Source organism: Equus quagga, chromosome 21, assembly GCF_021613505.1.
Source record: "Equus quagga isolate Etosha38 chromosome 21, UCLA_HA_Equagga_1.0, whole genome shotgun sequence".
In the NCBI taxonomy this organism is placed as follows: Eukaryota; Metazoa; Chordata; class Mammalia; order Perissodactyla; family Equidae; genus Equus; species Equus quagga.
The window spans coordinates 28,882,779-28,907,872 of NC_060287.1; the positions used below are offsets into that span (position 1 = coordinate 28,882,779).

At 37.6% G+C, this 25,094-nt stretch overlaps 1 protein-coding gene across 9 annotated transcripts in view; it reads right to left on the reverse strand.

Moving 5' to 3' along the window:
- The window catches only part of LOC124231362 (synaptojanin-1-like), an 88,749-nt gene that overhangs the window by 55,345 nt on the left and 8,310 nt on the right, over positions 1-25,094 (reverse strand). For all 9 annotated transcript variants that reach the window (XM_046648135.1, XM_046648133.1, XM_046648138.1 and 6 more), the window contains exons 3-6: positions 12,095-12,181; positions 10,261-10,528; positions 4,531-4,756; positions 3,692-3,775 (exon numbers count right to left, since the gene is read on the reverse strand). In XM_046648135.1, coding sequence (XP_046504091.1) covers positions 3,692-3,775; positions 4,531-4,756; positions 10,261-10,528; positions 12,095-12,181 — 665 coding nt within the window. The remainder of the gene's footprint in view (positions 1-3,691; positions 3,776-4,530; positions 4,757-10,260; positions 10,529-12,094; positions 12,182-25,094) is intronic.

A 25,094-nucleotide genomic window follows, 5' to 3' on the forward strand; every position in this document is an offset into this window, starting at 1 on the left:
CCCAATGGCTAGGAGAACACTGGGGCTAAGTGTCACAGGGCTACTTGTAGCTACAGTAGTTCAGGACTGGGTACTGGAGCAGACGGCGCTGGAAACACCTCATGGTCACTAGGGTAGGATCTGGTACAACAGAAATTCTCAAATTTTAGTAGTAGGGAACTTGGTTAAAAAGGCAGATTCCTGGCCCCATTCCAAGAGATTCTATTTCAGCCTATGAGAAGTTAAGGCCATGAATCTGCATTCTAAAATCACTTCGGATGATTCCTTTAAAATCTTTTAATTTGAAAACCTCAGAGGATGGGGCCGGCTCCGTGGCCCAGTGGTTAAGTTCATGCGCTCTGCTGCGGTGGCCCAGGGTTCGGATCCTGGGTGCAGACATGGCACCGCTCGTGAGGCCACATTGAGGCGGCGTCCCACATCCCACAACTAGAAGGACCTGCAACTAGGATACACAACTGTGTACGGGGCGGGGGGAGTGGGGGTAGGGGAGATAAATCAGGAAAAAAAAAAAAGGACTGGCAACAGTTGTTAGCCCAGGTGCCCATCTTTAAAAAGAAAAAGAAAAGAAAAGAAAACCTCAGAGGAATAATCATGGAGGATAAGAGGCAAGTCAAGGGACAACTATCTAAAGATTCTCTGTCCATGACTTCTGAAATGGGACATCTCACTAGGCAACACTAACTTCAAGGATTCCCTATAATAAATTTCAGTCCCAAGACTACACACAACACCTAACACCATTTCCAACCACTCTAAGTCAAAAGCCCCTGTTTGTCTTCTATGGGAAAATTAATTTTTGGACTTGGTATTTTTATTTTTAAAAATCACTATCTATTTTTTCAGTTTTTTTAAATCAATTAAATATTTTCATTCCTCTATCACCTACTCTTTTAGAATGATGGAGAAAATGTTTTGCTGTAAAAGACTCATGAAACTAATCCACTCCTGTTCAAAGAAAGGCTGTTTTTAAAAACTACTAAGCTACCAGTTTGTTTCCTGTATCTATGAGTCTGTTTTTCAGATTCCACATACAAGTGAAATCATACAGTATTTGTCTTTCTCTGTCTGATTTACTTCAATTAGCATAATTCCCTCAAGGTCCATCCATGTTGTCATAAATAGCAAGATGTCATTCTTTTTATGGTTGAGTAATATTTCATTTTATGTATGTCTGTGTGTTTTTCTTTATGTGTATGTGTGGATTCTTTATCCATTAATCTATCGATAGATACTTAGGTTGCTTCCATATCTTGGCTATTGCAAATAATGCTACAATCAACATAGGGGTGCACATATCTCTTCGAATTAGTTTTCCTTTTCTTCAGATAAATACCCAGAAGTAGAATTGCTGGGTCGTATGGTAGTTTTATTTTTAATTTTTTAAGGAACATCCATACTGTTTTCCATAGTGGCTGCACCAGTTTACATTTTCATCAACAGTGTACGAGGATTCCCTCTTTTCCACATCCTCACCAACACTTATTTTTTGTCTTTTTGCTAGTAGTGACTCTGACAGGTGTGAGGTAGACAGGTGGGGGTAGGGGGTGGGCAGGCAAAGTAGGTGAAGGAGATTAAGAGGTACACACTTGCAGTTATAAAGTCAGTCAAGGGGATGTACTGTAGAGCATAGGGAATACAGCAAGTAATATTGTAATAACTTTGTAAATTGACAGATGGTGACTAGACTTATTGTGATGAATATTTCATAATGTATATAAATATCAAATCACTATGATATACACCTGAAACTACTAGAATATTGTATGCCAATTATACTTCAATTAAAAAAACTACTTACCTAAATTGAGAAGTGCTGAGTCAATGCTCAACCCAACCCAACAATACGTCAGTTCAGTGACAATTTAGCAGAACTGTTGGACTGTCTCAATGTCTCGAAAATTACTATCTCTACCATGGTTTCAAAATCTGTAGTTTTCAGCCCATAAGCATATGACGTTAGCCAGCCAGACTATCTGCGTGGGCAGGTCACACAATGCAGAAGGAAGTGGGAAGGAAGTCCTACCCAGGAGGACCCCTCAATAAAACTACTCAGGATCCAATCTTACCGAATAATCAAACACTGTAATTCTGAACCTCTTAACAAAATAACCCAGAAAGCAGTATAACAGAGGGCCCATAAACAAGGTACCAGAATCTCTTACACTAGCTTGTCTCTAAAGCAAAAGGATTCACCTTGCATCAAAACAGGGCTTTAGGAATGTTCTTAAAGCAAATATTCCAAACGGCGCTTCTCTGACCACGAAAGCTTAGAAGTTGAGTAGGGTTGGGATTCCTCCCCAAGAGAGATGTGGGGAGAGAGACGTCTATTTTAAGTTACCCCTACGTGCCAAAAAGAAAACCTAAACAAGCCAAAATAACAGACAAGAACTCAAGAATTTTACCAAGCAGTATAAGTGTTAATCCTTGTTAATTCCTGGCCTGTCTTAAACTGCAATATTGAAAAGATTCAAGTGATCTGTAATTTTCCTTCACAATAAAAACCATCCTAAAATGTATCAGAAATCCAGCTGTGAACTAAAAGGAGGCAAGAATTTTTTGTCCATTTTCTCTATACTGTATAGGTTGAGGCATAAAATTTACTAGACAAAATATACTAGAAGCCTAAAATGAAAATAACTTACACTTTTAGGGACTAAATATTTTTCAATAAAAATAAAATGCAAAATCATACGATTATGGGCAAGCTAATATTATGACCTTACATTGAAAAAACATATTTTAATGATCAGATATTTATATCAAGAAAGTTTAAAAAAAAAGATCAGAAAGCAAGTCAGAGGACATAGTAAAGATGACAGGGCACTACAAATTACAAAGTAAAATTTCAGGAGCAGATATATTATTGACAACAACAGTAGCTAACCCTTACACAGTGCTGGCTGTGTGTGCCAGACGCTATTCTCAGTACTTTCCATTTCATCCTTACAACAACCCTATGAAGTAGGAACTACTAATATTATTACTCCCACTTTACAGATAGGAAAACTGAGACACAAAGAGGTTAAATCACTTGCCCAAGATCACACAGCTAGCAGTAGTAGAGTAAGGATGCTAACTGAGAAGTCTCGTTTCAGACGTTTTTTTTTTCACTGAGGAAGATTTGCCCTGAGCTAACATTTGTTGCCCATCTTCCTCTTTTTGCTTGAGAAAGAGTCACCCTATGCTAACATCTGTGCCAATCTTCCTCTAGTTTGTATGTGGATCACCACCACAGCATGGCCACCAACGAGTGGTATAGGTCTGTGCCTGGGAATGGAACCTGGGCCACCAAAGTAGAGAGCACCGAACTAAACCACTAGGCCACGGGGCCAGCTCCAGAAGCTTTTTTTTAACTACTATATTCTTCTGCCTAAAGAGATTAAATTGCTATATACAAAGATACTGAGATAGTAAATATGGAAACACTTTGAAAATCAATGCACTATAAAAACATCAAAATTTTAATATTAAATACAGCAGCTGAATTTCTATAGATATTTGAAAGAATATTAAAGGAAAAATAGCTAAGACAATTCTAGCAACTCTGTACTTAGACACTCATTTGTGAATCCAGGTAATATTAAATTGAATGACAGAACTATTCAATAAACTAATGAACTATCCTGAAAGCTTAGAAAATATGGAAAATATTCAAGAGAAAAAACAAAACAAAACAATGTCCAACACATACCTGCAATCCCGGTTGCTCCCAGAACAATGGGACAGACCCCCGGATTTGTATGAAGGAAGACACAGAGTCATCTAAGTACACAACCTACAGAGAAAAGCAATATGTAAAATATTTCCACAAAGTCGGTACCTTTGCATTAGAAGGCAAAGTTACTAACATCTGTTGCACACTAGTTATATCTTCTGACCCATCTCTTACATACAAAGTGTCCTACAAAATATTCAAAATAGGCTACTAAATAAGTTTGATTTTTTCAATTAGTGATACTTCTCTATATATTAACCAAGAAAATAGTAAAAATATATTGTATAAGAATCACAACTTTTAAAAAGGAATTCCTTTTACATCTCAATATTTTACACACATACTTTTATATTTCATTTAATTTTTTCTTTAGCTTTCTCTGTTTTTTGAAAACTAATTTGAAGAACTGAGTTGGGCTGGGGATATGGCCTGAATTTACAATTATATAGTTTCATAGCCAAAAACATCATAGCTTTTCATTTTAGATGGTACATATATTCACCTTTAAGAGTTGGGTTTGATTTAATTTCACAGAAAAACTCTTTTCTTAAGTTGTCTAGAACTATAATTGAGGATTTTTAAATTCAATACCAAAACATAGAGCACTGACAATGCCATGCTAATAAGTAAACTCTTGTTACCTACTTGAAGAGCCATACCTAAGTAAGTTTGTTTTAGGAAAGTTTTTCTTAAGGCCAATAAATAGCCAAGAACAACCATAAAATGACATTACAAATGTCAAGTGAGTTCTGAATCAAATATAAATCTGTTATTCTATCATTTATACAAACTAAGCAAAACAAAACACTCTATACCTGTTCTGTTTCTACAAAATTAGCGACGTGACCATCATCATTTGTTCCCCGGACGTTAAACCTGGTCCCAGCTCGTTCACAGCTTAGTCTGGAAATGAGGCAAGCCTTTGCCTGTTTATGAGCAGCATAAATTGTTCTGATTTCTACTCCCCCACACATGAGGCGTAATAACCAGTCATCACAATTCACACCATAGTGCTTGAGATGCAGGTGCAAAGACTGATTCCTAGCAGAAAAAGAAAGAACTGCATTAGCTTCTTGAGCAGTAGGTAACACAGCGCAAGTTAAAACAGTGCTCCTGGAACATTAATTTTAACGCTATTAAATTAAACAGCACCAAAAATAAATCAATTCATTTACAGTTACTATGCGAGGAATCAGAAGATAGGGCTACAAATGAGATCTCTAGGTATGTGATCCATAGTCCATAGAACAGAAGCATATCTCTTATGTTTTTAGTATCTGCGCCCCATTTCTGTTGCCTTTTATATAAGGTAATTACAACCTAACTTTTCCAAAAAGGATTTCATACAAACATCCCCACCCCACTTTATAAAGCTCTACTTTTTAGGCTTGACTTTTATAAGGCTTTATTTTAATTAATTTAAATAGTCAGATGGCCTAGCAGCTACTGTATTAATGCAAGCCTAGAGTTTTCCATTGCTCCAAATACTTTTAGCATTCTAGGTAACAGACGGTGCTTGGTTTCCAAACTTTTTCAGGGCGAAAGGTTTTATTCAAACAACCAAGCAGAAGCCTGATGATTACAAAACAGATAGAAGCAGAGTCACTGTGGCTAAAGCAGGGACAGGGGTTGGAGTCCTGCCATGTTGGCCATCTTCTGACCCTGCTGACGGCCTCCTGAGGAGCTTCTACTAGAACCTTAGTCCTCCAAAGAACACATGTGAAGCTCCTAACCAATCTACCGCCATGGAAAATATACCACTGTGCAGAAAAACTTCATATCTGGTATTTTCAGATAACAGCATGCCTTACAAAAGTGAAGTTTCTATAATAGTGAAACTTGGTTCTCTGAATTTTAAAACTCTCCTACCATTTTAAATGGGAATCTTTCTTAAGTGCTCTGCACTATCTTGTTGTCTTAAAGGTATAAAAAAAAAAGTAACAGAATTTTCTTGAAGCCTCAGGGTCACTAATATCATTAATATACAGCAATACTGCTAGAGCAATAGTCCCCAACTCCCTCCTTAGGACAGAGGCAGCAGGTGGTGGCCATAAGCAGTTCTGGTAAAGCATCAATAATCCCATCCCTTCTTATCCATTTAAGAAAGCATATTGGAATATAAATGAGTGGTGAGATTACCACTGAAAGTTAAATCCAATGACCACTATTTATTTAAAAAACACAAGGACACAAGCTTCCATACTTTACTACTACCTACACTGATCAGAGGCAAAGCTCAAACCAATTGTGATCCAGTATTTCCAGACACCACAGCTCAGTCTCATGTCACGGCAGAGGTATAAGACACTTACTTGTCCCCAGTGAAATAGAAGCATGATCTTATAGATTTGTTCAGGAAGAGTTTCTCTCTCTGCTGTTAGTTTTCATTTTTCTTTGCTGTCAATGTGTTGCTGTTTTAATTCTATTTAAATTTAATACACAACCCTCAATCAGCAGCAGCTTCAAATCTCTAACACAGTAAAACTACCTGGATTTTATAGGTATTGGCCACTCTCTGGCTACAAAACTTACTTGGCTACATACTGGAAAATATTTCTCCTAAACTGCAAGGGTATTCACAACAGATTCTAAAAGGTTTCATTTTTCTTGTAAAGTGCACCTCAAGAATGCCAATCCTTGGCAGTCCAAAACACATGGGACAAGAAACAAGGGAAATATAGAACCAGAAAACAAGTGATAAAATGGCAGCAATAGGGCCTCATATATCAATAATCACTCTAAATGTTAATGGATTGAACTTCCCAATCAAAAGACACAGAGTGGCTGAATGGATTAAAAAACAAGACCCAATAATATGCTGCCCCTAGGAAATACATCTCAGCTCTAAAGACAAACACAGGCTTAGAGTGAAGGGATGGAAGACGACACTCCAAGCTAATGGCAAACAAAAGAAAGCAGGTGTTGCAATACTTGTATCAGAAAAAGTAGACTTCAAGATAAAAAGGGCAATGAGAGATAAAGAGGGTCAGCCTATAATGATAAAAGGGACACTCCACCAAGAGGATATAACACTTATATATGCACCTAATACAGGAGCACCAAAGTACATAAAGCAACTATTAATTGACCTAAAAGGAGACATTAACAGCCACATAATAATAGTAGGGGATCTTAACACCCCACTTACATCAATGGATAGATCATCCATAGAGAAATTCAACAATAGTGGAACTAAATGAAAAACTAGACCAGATGGACTTAACAGATCCATCCAAAACCAGCAGAATACAGATTCTTCTGAAGTGCCCATGGAACATTCTCAAAGACAGACCCTATGTTGGGAAACAAAGCAAGCCCCAATAAATTTAAGAAGACTGAAATCATATCAAGCATCTTTTCCAACCATAAGCATATGAAACTAGAAATCAACTAAAGAAAAAATCTGGGAAAGTGACAAATATGTGAAGACTAAACAACATGCTACTGAACAACCAATGGATCATTGAAGAAATTAAAGGAGAAATCAAAAAATACCTGGAGACAAATGAGAATGAAAATACACCATACTAACTCATATGGAATGCAGCAAAAGTGGTCCTAAGAGAGAAATTCATAGCAATACAGGTCCACCTTAACAAACAAGAAAAATCCCAAATAAGCAATCTTAAACTACACCTAACAGACTAGAAGAAGAAGAATAGGGAGCCGGCCCGGTGCCGCAGCGGTTAAGTTCACACGTTCCGCTTCTCAGCGGCCCGGGGTTCACTGGTTCGGATCCCGGGTGTGGACATGTCACCGCTTGGCACGCCATGCTGTGGTAGGCATCGCACATATAAAGTAGAGGAAGATGGGCACAGATGTTAGCTCAGGGCCAGGCTTCCTCAGCAAAAAGAGGAAGACTGGCAGTAGTTAGCTCAGGGCTAATCTTCCTCAAAAAAAAAATAAAAAGAAGAAGAAGAAACAAAGCCCAAAGTCAGCAGAAGGAGGGAAATAATAAACATTAGAGCAGAAATAAATTAAATTGAAACCAAGAAAACAGTAAAAAGGATCAATGAAACAAAGAACTAGTTCTTTGAGACGATAAACAAAATTGACAAACCCTTAGCCAGACTAAGAAAAAAAGAGAGAAGGCTCCAATAAATAAAATTAGAACTGAAAGAGGAGAAATTACAAGAGATACCACAGCAATACAGAGGATTATAACAGAATACTATGAAAAACTATACGCCAACAAACTGGACAATCTAGAAGAAATGAATAAATTCTTAGACTCATACAACCTCCCAAAACCGAACCAAGAAGAAACAGAGAATCTGAATAGACTAATCATAAGTAAACAGACTGAAATAGTAATCAAAAACCTCCCAAAAAATAAAAGTCCAGGACGAGATGGCTTCTCTGGAGAATTCTACCAAACATTCAAGGAAGATTTAGTACCTATTCTTCTCAAACTATTCCAAAAAATTGAAGAAGACAGAACACTTCCTTATACATTTTATGAGGCCAACATCACCTTGATCCCAAAGCTAGACAAGAACAACACAAAGAAGGAAAATTACAGGCCAATATCGCTGATGAACATAGATGCAGAAATCCTCAACAAAATATTGGCAAACTGAATACAGCAATCCATTAAAAGGATCATACACCATTATCAAGTGGTATTTATACCAAGAATGCAGGGATGGTTCAACATTCACAAAGCAATCAATGTGATACACCACATTAAGAAAATGAGGAATAAAAATCACATGGCATCTCAATAGACGCAGATAAAGCATTTGACAAGATCCAACATCCATTTATAATAAAAACTCTCAATAAAATAGGTATATAGAAGGAAACTACCTCAACATAACAAAGGCCATATATGACAGACCCACAGCCAACATTGTACTCAACTGGGAAAAACTGAAAGCCATCCTCTGAGAACAGTAACAAGACAAGGGGTAAAGGGGCACTTATATACAGTGACTGACAAATAACAATGTACAACTGAAATTTCACAATGTTATAAACTATTACAACCTCAATAAAACAAAAAATAAATTAAAAAAATAAAGAATGCCAATACCTAGCAAAATTGCAAAATTTTAAAATGAGCAAAATTCACCAGCGGTGTTTTAGCCTTCCCTTTGTTCAATCTGCCTCCTGCTGGATAAACTCCTTCAATCTGTACCTAAATTTGCTCCTACTTCCACCCTTAATTGAATGGAATGAGATGAATTATTCCTACTCATTACACTTAGTAATTACACTTGATTGCTGACCATTTAGGCAATGCATCAGCACCTGCTTGGACTTCTAATTATGGCAGGAAAGCTTTGCTCTCTCAAGCTAAGGAATCTGGAGTACGAATGAGGAGGGAAAAAAACGGTAAGGACAGTTGCCCTAAGCCCAGCTGCAACACCTTTACCTTTTTCAGGGACGTTAATGTCTCTTCCCTCAGAAAAAGTGTAGGGTTGACATGAGCAGACAGGACTCCATATCCACTCATCCGAATCACAACCTCCCCTCCCCGCCCCCCACCATCGTCTACTCCCTTGCCAGGCTCCAAGTTTCTGACTACAATGCTCTACAACCTTTTGTCATTCTGCCCTCCCTTCTCCCACATGTCACTACTCTGGGCCAAGACAATTCCATGTGAGCTAGAGGGTGACCAAGCTGTTGCTCTCAGGTTAGTTTCCTAGCCTAACGCTGTTGCTGACCTTGAGCCCTCTGACCCCCAGGGCAAAAAGGTCAGAACTGAAAGTGCTACTCCAAGGTTATACAGGTAGCCGGCCAATTGGGAGGGAGAGAAAATATACGAGGGAATATCTTGAATCTGAACTACTGAGGGACGCTGAGAGCAGACAGTTCTGGACTTTGGCCTTAGAACATATGTAAATATAATAAAACATAATTTGTACATTGTATTAAGGAAAAAAGTCAACACCAACACTGATTGTGGACAAGAGAACAACTATACTAGAAATATGGTCTGCTCCAATAAAGCAACACTAAGTCTAGTCATGTGTTCTGCTTACCATTTGTGCATACTTAGAATATAGCACATTTATGCACAATCGTGAAATAGATCACACTTACCTACTTAAGCCTTATTTTATTATAATACTACACTTTATCCTAGTATACTACTACTCCATAGTCTGTTGCTCTTAAACCAAGATCATCTACTTAACAACCTTAAAATTAAAAATGATAAGGGAACGTTGGCTTAGAAAGGCAATACTGCCAGAGACAAGATCTCAAAACTAAGAATAGTAAATATGAGTAATGTAATTCTCTTACAACGAATTCATTCCTAATTTTCAAATAAACATTTTAAATACATTTTTGAAATGAAAGGTCAGTCTAGATCAAGGACAGTAAGTGGATTTCATGACACAGGACAACGTCAATAAACTGAGAGTGGATGCCTGCTATGCTCTGCAGAGCATTCTGGAGCAGGCAAGAGTGGTGTGCTCAATCAGCAATGCCCAACCCTGTGTCTCCAAAAATAACTATTAAACCTACTATGCCCCAAATCACCAAGCTACTGCACAGCACATGATGACAAAGGGAAAAAATGTAACACAACTCACCAGAAAAATCTATTATCAGTTGTGTGTTCTTGCACGCTACGGTGTGCATTAAGACTCAGATCTAAACTGACTCCAGATGCAGACCATGCAAAATAAAAGTTTCCTGAATTCAAAACTTTTCGCACTTCTGAAATGCGGTCCTCATCTGAAGAATCAATTCGTAGTGATATAAATTCAGTGGAAGTAACTCGGAAAACTTCAGATTCTTGAATTTTTCCAACAGACATACATCCAGTGACTAGGACCAGATAATGTAACATAGTATCACCTGCAAAAAACAAAGATTTAATTGGATGAAAAGTCCCAATGTTTCTCAAGCTATTCAAAGTTCCTTTCAACTTTCTTCTGTGTCTCCATCTTTTTAAATCTGACATTGTGGTTATTTTAAACTTATCAGGGACATGTTTAAGTTCATAACTAGATTTTGGCAAAAGTTGAAAAAAATCCTTGTTTACATACATTTAGTATAACGAAACATTTAAACATTAACAGAATAATCTCACATTTATGACACAGTTCCTCTATTTAATATGAGGCTATAGAAAATTTACCAAATAAAAAAATGCATGTGTTATCTTCCCTACCTTTCCTCTATTTGTTTGATCGTTAGGAAGTTCAGATAAGACAATGAATGTAAGAGTTCTTTGTAAATGGTAAAGTTGGAGAAATGATATGTAAACATGAGCTGATGATGACCAAATGGGGCAAAAAGTCCCTGGTAACAATTTATAAAGCAATTTAGTTTAGAAAAATTCATAGAGATTTAGTCCATCTAATTTTGACAAAAATCCTATGAAATTAGTATGAAGGTAGAATTCAGCAGTGGTGTACTTTGAGCAAAGATTTGGACGTAGGCAGAAGTGGCCCTGAATTTCAGCTCCACTACTTATTATCTGTAAGAACTTCAGTGTGTTAACATAGCCATCTGAGATATTCTCCCTTATGAAATAGGATTAAAACAACCTGAGATATCCTCCCTTATGAAAGGGGATTAAAACAAATCTCTCTGGGCCATGAGGATTACCTAAGACAGTATTAGTTAGACACCTAGGCCCATATCTTCACATGTGATAAATTCATAACAAATGGCAAATCTCCATTTTATGGACCAGTGCTCCTCAAAGTATGTTCCATGAACTGTCACCAGTTCACAATGAGAAAAGGTGTGTGTTCCAGAATGGGAATCAACTACATCAAGTTCACAGTTTGGTATAGCTGACATTTTTTTTTTTTCCCATAGTAAGACTTTATCAATGAAGGAAGAAGCCATGATTTGCATGATGGTGCAAGCTCCTTATCACAGACCAATAACAAAACAGTTCATGGAATGGTACCAGTCCTTGGGCCACACTTCAAGGTGACATCATTATAGATAATCTAACTGGTAATCACAAAGGTTACTTTGCAGCCCATGGTGAAATTAAATGGCAGAGGCAGGCTCAACCTGAGACCTTCTGAACACAAAATAGATGTCCTTTCCACTATAAACCAGGGAAATCAGTGTGGTTCCCACGGACATCTTTTCCTAAATTCACTAAAGCAAAGGAAAAGGTCACTGCCCTGATTTTCTCCTTGGACAACTGATACCAGTTTCTTAAAGTGTTCAAACAGGATGCTGTCTCTAGAACTTAAAATCACCAGAGCCTGAGCATGGAGCATGCCCTTTTGGGCAGGAAACATTATCCCAAGATTGGCTTAATTAAGGGTTAGAAGATGTTACCACACTTATAGCTCCAACATGGAGTCTGAAATCATACATAGGTAGTCTCTCTCAAATTCTTAAAATTACAAAAATAGAAATGAAAAAGTAAATTATATTTAATAATAAACTTACCAAGATTTAATCGTAAAACACCTAAGAGTCCATAAGCATCCAGTACTTTGGAGTATGTACCCTTGATTGCCTCTTTTTCTGCAGATGCTACAAAAAAAAAGTTTTAGGGTAAGAAAAACAACCCAAAACATCAGATTCTATTTAGCTATAAAAGAGTTTCAACCAAAATTTTCTAAATCTAAATCTGATATTCTTAACATAAATGCATTGCATAAAATATTTTTTCAAACTGGTAACTTGATTGTTCTTTCCAAAAAATTAACAAATTATTCCAGCACCATCTATTAATTAATCCATCCTCTCCCACTGACCTGAAGTACTACCTTCAACAATATTCACGTTTTGGAAGTTGCTTTTCAATTTTCTTCTCTGTCTCACTAATCTGTTTGCTTACTCTCAATATCAGTAACACCCTGTGTTATGACTTCCCCTATAGGACAACACCCAACTCCTTAACAAGGAATCTTCCAGAATCCGGCCTCAACATATCTTTTCTGCTTCATTTTTCATTTCTCTCCTCTTTCTCCCACCCTAAGCATCCTATGCTCTAATCGCAGTAAACTCTCACCATTGCCCAAACACTTTCACTTTCACACCTTTGCACAACAATCTAGCTTCTGCCTGCAAGGCTTTACTCCAACCTTTGCCTCTTGGCAAAATTCTTTTCACCACATAAAAATATAGGCACACAGTCACTTTCTGGAAACCTTTCTTTACTTCTCCAGGCACAGTTCTTTCAGAGTGCTCCTTCTTCTTGATGCCAAAACATTTTATATATACTCATCACTTGTCTCTCCCATTAGCCAGCCTGCTCCTTGAGGGTAGGAACTATCCTATTCCTCCTTTTATCCCTGACACTTAGAATCATGCTTGAAACACAGAAGATTGAGTAACGTTTAAACAAGGGAAACTAATGTCAATCCTTGACCACACAGTTTAGCACAGGAACAGGGGAATCTTCAGTGTGGCCTTTGTCTTGATCAGTTTCTTCTGCCATAAAGTTAATGTTATCTTGCTAAACATAACCCACGGAATAATTTCCCTAGGGCAGGCTGCTGTGGTTGTTCTACTGAGAAAAAAACAAAAAACAAATCTTGAAGCTTTACAGGAAAAACCTTCCTACTTCTTAGCAAATACAAATTAAAAATTTGACAAAGAACCAAAGAAATATAAGCCACAGCTAGTATCTTACAGGAAAATGACAACACATTCTAAAGCCTAGAAATCCAGAAAGATCTGATCCTCTTTCTCATTCTGTCCTTTCCCTTCCAGTTCTTTCCTCCTCTACTGCTCTCCCTTTTCCACTCTCCGCACCACACCCCCCCAACTCACCTCCTGGCTGATGGGTTCAATCCTCGTTTACCTCATATCTCTTACGCTTAGCCCCTTTTCCCTATCCTCTTTCATCTACAACATAGAATTCCAGTACATGTTGGCAATACTGGTATGTTCCACATTAGAAAAGCATGTAAGCAGACCCTTATGGCCTTTCCACTTCCTACCAATCTCTATTGCTAACAAAAGGGCTATCTTTGGGCCAGCCAGGTGTAGTAGTTAAGTTTGTGCACTTCACATCCCGGTACAGACCTACACATCCCTCATCCAGCCACGCTGTGGCGGCATCCCATATACAAAGTAGAGGAAGATTGGCACAGACGTTAGCTCAGGAAACATCTTCCTCGAGCAAAAAGAGGAAGACTGGCAACAGATGTTAGCTCAGGGCCAATCTTCTTCACAAAAAAAGGGGGTAGGCTATCTTCTCAGCCTACTGCTTTGCCTGATACTCTTTAGTACTTGGCACTAGAGATCTTTCCTTTGCCTTGAAATTCTTCTCTAAGGTTCTACAGACCTTCTCACTTTCCTTGCCTGTTTCACCTCTTCTCAGACCATCTATGCTGACACTGTTTCCTAGTTATCCCACTTCTGCCTTCAAATGAGTTGTGCTCTGCTGGTTGACAATGACTCCATCACTCAACTAGCTGACACTGTCACAATTCTCTAATAGGTTTATTATTAGGTGTGGACCTTTATCTTTATCAGACTGCCCCATATGAAATTAGGGAGTGGAGAAGACTTCACCAAGCCATTAAAGTTACAGAGATTTCTATTTCATTCTGCATTCCTAGAGTTCCTATTATTATTATTATACCATGTTTATAGAATAGTTACTCCTAACATTCAATGACAAGGAACACAAAGGTAAAACATCACAACAGAAATTTTAACTATGTTTTATAAAGCAAAACAGGATTGCCTTCCCCTAAATACTGCCTCGTTAAGACTTCCACAGGTACACAAAAGCCAAGGTTAGAGATTTGTTATCTCTCTGATGACAGAGGCATGGCTTCCAGGGGAAATATTCCAGAGTTTTACAAGTTACATACCATATGCATTTACAATACCATCACTAGCACAGTAAGATAGAAATTATTAGGGGTATCACTTTCAGCAGGAATCATTTGGGTTCAAATACCAGCAGCTAGTAAGAGTTAAAAAGAAAAAAATTTTTTTTTTTTTAAAGATTTTTTTATTTTTTCCTTTTTCTCCCCAAAGACCCCCGGTACATAGTTGTGTATTCTTCGTTGTGGGTTCTTCTAGTTGTGGCATGTGGGACGCCGCCTCAGCGTGGTCCGATGAGCAGTGCCATGTCCGCGCCCAGGATTCGAACTAACGAAACACTGGGCCGCCTGCAGCGGAGCGCACGAACTTAACCACTCGGCCACGGGGCCAGCCCCAGAAAAAATATTTTTAATATTGTCATCATCTTCCCTTAGAAAACAAAGTCATTTTATAACTTAAATTACCATGCAACAAAATGTTCTCTTCTAATAACGCATAATAATTACCTTTTTGTTAACTGTGCTCTAAATATATGAATATATCATGTCTCTCAGACCCAATGAAGACTCACCTATTAGACTGTCACCTGATTCAAACATGACAAACAAACATGTCATGCTGCTTAGTTATTGATGCTTTTGTCTTATATTCTGAGACTCAGGAAACATGACAGACACACACACATGCACACAATTTGAACGAACAGCGTATATTCTTAGATAAAAGTATGCTAAAGGAAAGGAAAAGTAATTCAGAGTAGATGAGATGTCATTTTTCCCTGCCAGGAATTTTTTGGTTTCTCCTCAAAATATTAAATGAAACATAAAAATTATTTTTAGAGGGACAAATACTGTTTTTCAACTGAGGTACCTGTGTATTGTTTCCATGATGATTAGGACAGTAACTAACACTGGGAGCTAGGGATTTTTCATGAATTATTCAATTTTCACAAGAACCCCATGAGCAAAACTACTACTCTTTCCATTTGACATATAAGGAAACAGGCTTAGAGAGGTTACCAACTTGCCAAAGCTTAAACAGCCAGAGTCAGAGAATGCAGCTTCGGGAGGGAGGGGCTTTGTCTAGTTCACTGCCCTATCCCCAGCAGCCTTGCTCAGGGCCTGGCACTCAAGAGGAGTTCAATAATTCTATGTTCAGTGAATGGATGAATGAAATTTCAGAGCCATAAGCATTTTTAACTCTAGACACTTCCAATCTCCTAAGAGAAAATGGAGTGTTTTCTTCCTATGTATCTTTTTTATCTAAAGGACTGTAGGTAAGTTTTCCTGTTTTTCCACATATGCTTCAGAGGTTTGGCGAAGAACGGAGGAAGGTCCTCGGAAGGCTGTTGGAGCCCCGGTAGAGTAAGAAGGATGGCCCTGTGCATGGAGATGAAGCCAGAGGGAGGGAAAGAGGGCATCTACTTGCGGGGAGGGGCAGCCTGGCCCAAGACAATTGAAGTCTGAGTGGAGTGACAGGGGTGTTGTCTACCCAGAGACGTTGAGAGCAGCCTGGCATAGTATGCTGGAACTTGAGAAGGGTGGGGAGGGCAGGGTGCACCGGGGGGAAGCCCAGGGCAGGGTGTTGGAACCCCAGCGAAATGAGAAAGGCATCCGTGTGAAGGAGCAGCCTGCAGTGGCAATAGGAGAGTAGTTATATACAGGGGAATGATCAAGGATCCTGGGAGCCAGGTTTCTCATTGTCACAGAAGAGGAATGCAAACACGGAAAGAGAGAAAACTCGAATGGACACTGCAGTGTTGACAGGAACTGGAGTTACCAGTGTCAATTCACAGTTTTCTAGACAGACAGACATAGATACAAATGAGTGTGCATAATTATATATAGACACACATACATACTTACATATTCTCCTTAGCTCTATCCATTGACACGACCTGCAATCAGCAATACACCAATGGCAATGAGCATACCTAGTAGCCAGATCTTGTTTTCTAATACCATTCTCCACCAAAAGGAACTAGGACTCCTTGGAGAAATGGCTGATTCCAGAGCAAGGGCAGGGATAAAATGAGCCTGAAACATATTCTTGTGCCAGGAAGTAAGGGTGTATTCAGAGAATGCAGATGTGAGAAAAATGCAGAAGCCATCTTGAAGGAGCTTCTACTGGCGAAATCTGGGACAATTTGAGCATCAAAATAAATTATAAGAGAAACAGATTATAACTCAATGAATAAGCCCAAAAATTGAAAGTGTGAAGAGAAATGGGATAGTACACAGTCTCGATGCACTTTACCTCCAAACATTTACTAATTCTGAAGGGAAAAAGGGCCTGCCAGAACCACCTGGCAGACACCACCTTAACCCAAGTAATCAAAGTGAACACCAACAGTAATGGGACATGTCAAAACTGAGTGCCACCTGACAGGACACAATGAAAAGAACACAGCACCACTTCTGTAATATTCCTGTCAAGATGTATAACCTGAATCTGAGCATGAGGAACCATAGACAAACCCCAAGTGAAGGACATTCTACAAAACAACTGGCCTTCATTTTCAAAAGCTGTAAAGTCATAAATGCCAAAGACTTAGGAATTTTTCCAGATTTAAGGAGACTAGAGAGACATGACAACTAAATAAAATGTATAAAATTGAACTGGATCCTTTTGCTATGAAAGACATTGTTGGACAAGTGATGACCTTCAATGGAGTCTGAGGATTAGACAACAGTAAGGTATCAACGGTAATTTTTTTATGGTTATATTGTAGTTATGCAGGAGAACATCTTTCTAAGAAATATGTAATAAAGTATTTAGGGGTGATAGAGCATCATGTCAGCAACTTACTCTTAAATAGTTCAGAAAAAAAAGTTCTTTGTACTGAACTTCAACTTTTCTGTATGGTTGAAATTGTTTCAAAATTAAAAAAAATTAAATGTAATCAGCAAAATTAAATTTTAAAAATACATGTGCATCTTCCTAAATTAAGAAGCTTTTATCTCTAAATGTCACTAAGATAAACTCTTATAATACCATGCTATCCCCTCCCCATATACTTTTTTTAATGGGGAAAAGAAAGACTCTTATTTTATGGAGCTCCATGAAATATAGAGAAACATGAGAAATGATGTAAGAGGGAGGAACCTAATTAAATTATTGTCCCATTTCTCTGGTAATTTTATTCTAGAAAATAATTTGAGAATCCTCCAGTATAAAGAGATTACTTAAAATAAGAAAGCCATAATGCTTTAAAATAATGTGTATAACCTTTACATAAAACAGTATTTGTGAATACTTTACTCAATCCATCCTCATCTTTCTTTTTCCCTTAATACTCCCCTCTTGCGTCCCATGCTTCGGCCAAAATGAATACCACATTGCCCTTTCCACATGCTCCACATTCCTTTCCCTCTCTTCCTTTGTTCCCATTATTCTTTCCATCTGGAACACCCTTTAGTCATCTTTGCGTTTCCAAATATTACCCATCTTTCAAAATTTAACTAGATGCCACTTTCTTCCTGAAGTTGTCCCTGATCACTCTGGCTGGAAGAATATCTCTTTGTTCTCTCTGATTTATACCACAGACACCTGTATATTAATCGCAATAGAAACTAGGTCTCATTTCTTTATATCTAATAGCAACCTAACACAGAAACTTTGAACACTGCAGCTGTTAAGTATTCATCTAATAGACAAAAATAAATTGAGAGCTTGCAGCACAAAAGGGAATGTTTTGTTAGTTTTAAAATAATACATAAAAAGATAAACATTTTACCTTACCATTGATAGTATCTGAATGCTCTATCATTATTGAAGTTGAACAATTCTTCATAGTAATGTCTGGAAATTTTCAAATGTGCTGTCTGCGGTGGGGTGTGAGGGTGGGAGTTGGAAGGTGAGGGTGAGAAATACAGGTATTGTTAAAGGACTGCTAACCAGGGTTTAACTAGTGTTGTTTATAAATGGCAGGGTGTGTGGAGAGCTCAGAGGAAACTAAAGAATGAGCAGAAATGAGAGTTCAGGTGATATGGTGATACAGAAGGAAGCTCAGGTCACTCCGTATGAGTGTCGTCTTTCAAGGTATCTCCTGTGCATTCAATGAGCGGAATAGACTGTTATTTGTAGAGACGTTTGTATTTTTTTTCTCCTCTTCATGTTGGTGTTTTTAAACAAACAAAATGTTAGGAAAAACAAACCTTTCTTTTTACAAGTTACTGATTTCAACCACAAGTAGGTATGAGTGTCCAAGAATACCACTGTTGGGGGAGTAACTCTGAGCCCATCAAGATCCTCAGCAGCTCGGCTGAGGTAAGGAGGGCTGTGTCTCTGTAGCTCCCCAGGAAGGTGAACCTGACTTCTGAAGTTACTCCTTATGACACCACAGGGATCAGTGGTACCTAACTAGCTCAACAGCTTATTTTAAAAGGGAAAACTCTTCTCGTGTCACATTCAACACTTTCTTTCAATCATGCTTTAGATCTTTTCTTAGTCTTCAATCTAACGTCAACACACATTTCCTGAGAACACAAAGCTATCTTAAGCATAAATTTACAATTAACAGCTATATTTTTTAACACATCTTCACAACATTAGAACCGATAAAGTGAAGGCCCAGTGATTCTAGCCCTAGTGAATATATAAATATGAATAAGGTCAGAAAATAGAATTAAAAGCAAAATAAAATATGTGCCATAAACATTTATTCCTATAAAAATATTTACGGATGAAATTAAATGACATTTGAGATTTACTTCAAAATAAATGGGGAGTGGGAGACAGTGGACAAGAGATACAGATAAACCCAAGTTAATGTGTTAATAATCCTTGATACTAGTTAATATCATGAGTTAATAATCCTTGAGGCTGGGTGACAGACACATGGGAATCAATGACAATCTTCTCTCTTCTTTGATGAATGTTCGATACCTCCCAAAATAAAATGGTAAAATTTATTTTGACAACATTCTTTGGCATACTGGATAAATTCACAAAAGAGAGAAGACAAGATAACGCTGGCCAGCCAGTGAGAGAGCAGAGGCGACAGGAATTCTAAGCGATCAGAGAGGTACTTTCTTCCAACTACCCTAGCCCAGAGGTGTATTAGTCAAAAGTTCAATGGACATTGGGACTTTTACAAACTTGGAAGAGAGCAATTAAGTCCTACAACCTTGAGAATGGCTCCATGGCCCGCTCTTCCCAAAGCTATCATATATTCATCAAGTAATAAATATACAATAAATTGGGAAAGGAAAAGCCTTGGCAATTCCAGAATGCAGACCCTAGGAAGGATAAACGTTGCTATACCCTGTCATAAATGCTTTCCTTCATTCATTCTAAATAGCTTAGCTTTAATATCCTACTCTGTTGAAACTATCCTTGGAAAATAATAAGCTCACCTTTGCTCATCACAGAAGAGATTAAGAAACTTTTAAAACTACATAAAGCCAGGAGGTAGTGATATCCTATAACTTAATTCGGATAACTTATTCATTATTTTAGCTCTGTGCATGTTTTCAAAGTTCTTTTAACTGAAAGCAAATTCATGACTGAAAGCACACCTAACCTACAACATTTCCTATTTCAGCTAGAGGAAAGTAATGAAAACAGAAGCTGTAGAGATGACCTATTTATAGGCTACAGAAAACATTCAGAGTATAAATATATCAATTGTTTCCTATCAAAATTCAACAAACTAATTGTTCTCTATCACAGTATTCAACACCATTCTTTGCTAGAGTGACTTACTTTTATAGCACTATGTCATATGACATAACTGGCATTATTCAGCATTGTTGGTATTACATCCTCCATTCTCAAATCAGTATTTAAGGCAAATAATGAAGCCTAAGATCAGACTATGGAAATTCAGGCAAAAACATAATCATATACCGACTCCTTAATTTTCATGAGCTGTGACCCTAAAACAGAGGCTTATTAAACACGGAATAATGGTCACATGGTGATCACACCTGAATTGCTAACTCCACCATCTGAATGAAAAGAAACAAAATTAACTTATTACCTAAGATCATCAGATAATTTAAAAGTCATTTGTTTTTAATTTAAGTGATATTTTGAGGATTAAATTTAAATGTAAATTTCTCTAACTTGTGATGAATTACAATAATTCAAACTAAATAATTAAGCTACCCAGTGAAGGTCCTGCTATCCAATGTCAACATCCTGCTGTGGCTCAAATCTTCTAAATGGGGAATAGACCATCTTTCTTTAGCTGATACAAAAACCAAGCTAAAGAAAGTCAATCAGAATGTGAAAACAGGATTACAAATTAGTACGATCTTCCTAGAATCACAATTTGCCTGTGGTTGCATGCACGGCAGTTTGTGGTCAGCTTATTTGCATGCAGGTAGCACTTTGGTGTAGTACCAGAGGGCCTCTAGTCAGAGAATCCTAGAGATCATGCAGTCCAAGCTACTCATTTTCAGAAGAAAAAGACTAGAGATTAGGTGATTCATCCAAGATCATATAACTAGCTGGCAGTAAAGCCTCTTTCCATTTCATCATACATAAAGAGAAAAATTATTTTAAAAGGGAAAGGTTTACTTTGTATAATAATTAAAATTCCAGCTGAGAGACAGTAAACTATGAAAATTAATGTTCTGGATAAACTACACATTCCAAACTTGCCAACATTTCAAAATATAAATAACCTCTTACTCACTCATGCAACAAATATTTACTGAATGCCTACCATGTAACAGGACCCTCACAAGGTTCTGGGAATAAAAAAGGTCAGTGCCCCAATACCTTCTATTAGGAAGAGGCATTTTTTAAATCCTACAAATGCAAAATTATAAATTCTAGTAAGTACTATGATGAAGTTCCAACGGACTGCAACAGTAGGACTGAATTTAAAATGGTTTGTTGGGGGAGGGTAGTGGTTTAAGAGGCCTGCCTGCCTGAGGAAGTGATCTTTAAGCTGAGACCTAAAGAATAAACAGGAAGTTAGCCAAATGAGGCGTGGGGCAAAAATGTTCTAGGCAATATACACATACCCTGTATGACCCAGCAATTCCATTCCCAAGAATATACCCAACAGAAAAGTGCAGATATGTGTACCAAAAGACATGTACAAGGATGTGCATACTAATGTCACTCATAATAGAAAAAACTGGAAATAAAGCAAATGTCAACAGAACAAATACTGGACTATTCATATAATGGAATACTACATAGCAATGAAAATGAATAAACTACTGCCATATGCTACAACATGGATGATCTCCCATATATAACATTGAGTGAAAGAAGCCAAACACAACAGAATACATATTGAATGCTTCCGTTTAGGTTAAGTTGAAAACCAGATAAAACTAATCTATGATGTAAGAAGTGAGGACAGTGATTATCTTTGAAGATCATGGTGGAGATAATAACTGGGAAAGAACATGAGGGAATCTTCTGAAAAGCTAGTGATAATTTTCTATTTCTCAACCTGGTAGTGGTAACATAGGTATGTTCACTCTACAATAATTTATCAAGTTGTACGTTTATGATTTACATACTTTTTCTCATGTGTGAAGAAGTTTATTTTAAAAAATAAAATTTTAAGCAGAAGGAACAGTATATGTGAAGACCCTGAGACCAGAAAGAATTTGGTACATTCAGAACCTTTCAAAGAAGGCCAATGTGGCTGAAACACAGAAACCAAGAGGCAAAAAGCCTAAGACTGAAGATGGAGGCAGGAACTCGCTGATTTTATTGTGGGCATTTTAAAGAGTTTGGAATTTAACTTCAGTAGCCAACCACTGAAGGGTTTTAAGCAGGGAAACAATACGATCTAAACTGTGTTTTTAAAAAGATTGGAGAGTGGGTGAGGGAGTGGAAGCAGGGAGACCAGGTAGGGAGGCTATAATAACAGTCCAAGAAAGAGACTCCAATGGCTTGACTGGGGTAGAAACAGCTACAACAATGAAGTGAATGGACTCTCAATGAAATTAGGAGGTTGAGCTGACCGGATCTGGTAAGAATGTGTGAAGTGAGAGAGAAGGAGGTGTAGACAGTGATTCTTAAGTTTTGGGTTAAACAACTAGGTGGATGGAGTAAAACCCACTGAAATAAGGAAGACTGAATGAAGAGGGGGTTTGAGGTCGGCCCGGTGGTGCAGCCGTTAAGTTTACATGTTCCACTTCGACAGCCTGGGCTTTTGCCGATTTGGATCCCAGGTGCGGATCTACACACCACTTGTCAAGCCGTGCTGTGGCAGGCATCCCACATATAAAATAGAGGACGATAGGCACAGATGTTAGCTCAGGGCCAGTCTTCTTCAGCGAAAAGAGGAGGATTGGCAGCAGATGTTAGCTAAGGGCTAATCTTCCTCAAAAAAAAAAAAAAGGAGGATCTAGTTTGAAGGAATGCAGTGGTCAATGTGACTGTCCACCCCATATCTACTCCAACCCCTCCTTATTATGTAGCCACCGTACAGGTTGGGATATTATGGGAACTCAGACAATCATTGTAATTTCTATCTTCTTTTGCCCATCATCTGCTTGATTCAAATAGTACATGATATCCCTGTAGCCATAGCAGCTGGTTCAGGAACAGACACAAAACTCAAAATGATCCACTAAAAGGGGAAGTGCATTTTCATTTTGTGGGTTCTAACCCATTATCTCAGTTTGAAAAAGCTGGATCTCGACTGTGCCATCCAAAGCAAATAATTATTCTACCTAGATCTGTATCAGTCCCACACAGTTTTGCAACATCTACAAATCTGATAACCATACTGTCTACCCCATTCTCCAAGAGAATGATGAAACTGTTAAACAAGATGGGCCAGACATATCCTCAATGTTGACCAAGGACAGACCACTAATGAGCACTAATGTACAATCAGCTAGAAATTTACTTAATTATAAGATTCACCTGCCTATACTTTGCACATGGTCCACAAGATATTAAAAGACTTTATCTACATTTCAGTAAGGTATTCAACAGACTACAGCAATCCCATGGTCTACCAGTGAATAAAATGAAACACAATCCATGATAAATATTTATTGCTAAGACGTGGTTTATATAAGTAAACACACTTTATATATATAAAGTCATAGAAGAGGGCTATAATAAAATGGAAGAGGGTATTTTAATAATATTCAATATATAGGAATATTTAATGGTTTAGCCAATAACTTAATAAGAAACATTCTGGTTTTTATTTTTTCTTTTCACTGACTTAGTTATCTCAAAATCATCCAGGAATTAAAGGGCATATAAAGTCTTTCAACCCAAACTGAGGGAGTAATTAAATAGTGTCCAACTGACCAAGAGGAATTAATTCATCTCTCCAAATGCCAAATTACTCACAGTAATTTGACTAGTTCAGTGGCTATGAAATGCACTCCAATGTGAATACGTGTGCTTATATTATGTACCATCACAGAGGAACAATGGCTTACACTTGCAAAATCTATTTTAGTGGAAACAGATGAAAACAAATGCTTTATTAACAAACAGTAAAAAACTCAACCAAATTTAAATTGTCAGCAGTAAAAATATATATAATTTTTAAAGCGATACCTCGTTTTGGCATTCTAAAGAGGCTAACGCCAATTGCACTAGTCCACTCCACTCTTTATGCTTCTTTCAAACTTACAGTTTAAACATAACTAAATAACAAAATTTCACTGATTCAGACTTTACCACTTCAGAATTTTTGAAAATGTTGGCACTAGATGCAAAGAAAAGCAATACTATTTAAACTGCTGCCTATTACAACTGGCTTTTTTTAGCTTTTGCATATCTGAAAGAGTCTTCACATCAGCTTTGTGGTTACATACAGAAGCCTGGGTGGACAGTTTTGGGGGATTTTTTTCCCTTTCACTACTTTAAAGCTCTTGCTCTACGTCTTCTGACTTGGACTGTTTCTTGAAGAAAAGTCTATCATCATCTGTATCTTCATTCTTCTGTACATATGTCTTTTTTATCTTGGGCTGCTTTTAAGACTTTTCCCTGTATCAGTGGTTTCAAGCAATTTGATTATGTATTTGGGTATAGTTTTCTTCCTGTTTCTTCTGCTTAGGATTCATTTAGCTTCTTGGATCTGTGGATTTATAGTTTCCATCAAATTTCTTCAAATATGTTCCTGCCCCACTCCCTTCCTTCTAGGAATCCAATTAGACATATACCCTGGGCCACCTGAAGTTGTCCCACAGCCCACTGATGCTCTGTTTATTTATTTTCATCTTTTTTGTCTTTCATTTTGCGTTGTTTCTAATATTCTGTCTTCAAATTCGCTATTTACTCCACACTAATCTCTCAATCCCTCTGAGTGTATTTTTCATTTCAGATATTGTTACTTTCATTTCTAGAGGTCTGATTTGGGTCTTCCACATTTCTCATGTCTCTCCTTAAAAGGCTCATTCTCTCCTGTACTTCTTGAACATATGGAGTATATTTATAATAGCTGTTTTAATGTCCTTATTAATTTTAGCATCTGTTTCTACAGATTGACTCTTCTCATTATGCAGTCTATTTTCCTGCTTCTTTGCACACATGGTAATTTTTAACTGAATGTCAGACATTGTGAATTTTACAGGTGGAATGCTGGATACATGTGTAATATATTTTGTATTCTTATAAATATTCTTAAACTTTGCTCTGGAGTCCAGTTAGGTTATTTAGAAATCAAGTCATTTGGAAACAGCTGCTCTGTCAGACAGATCCGTAGAGGCATTCA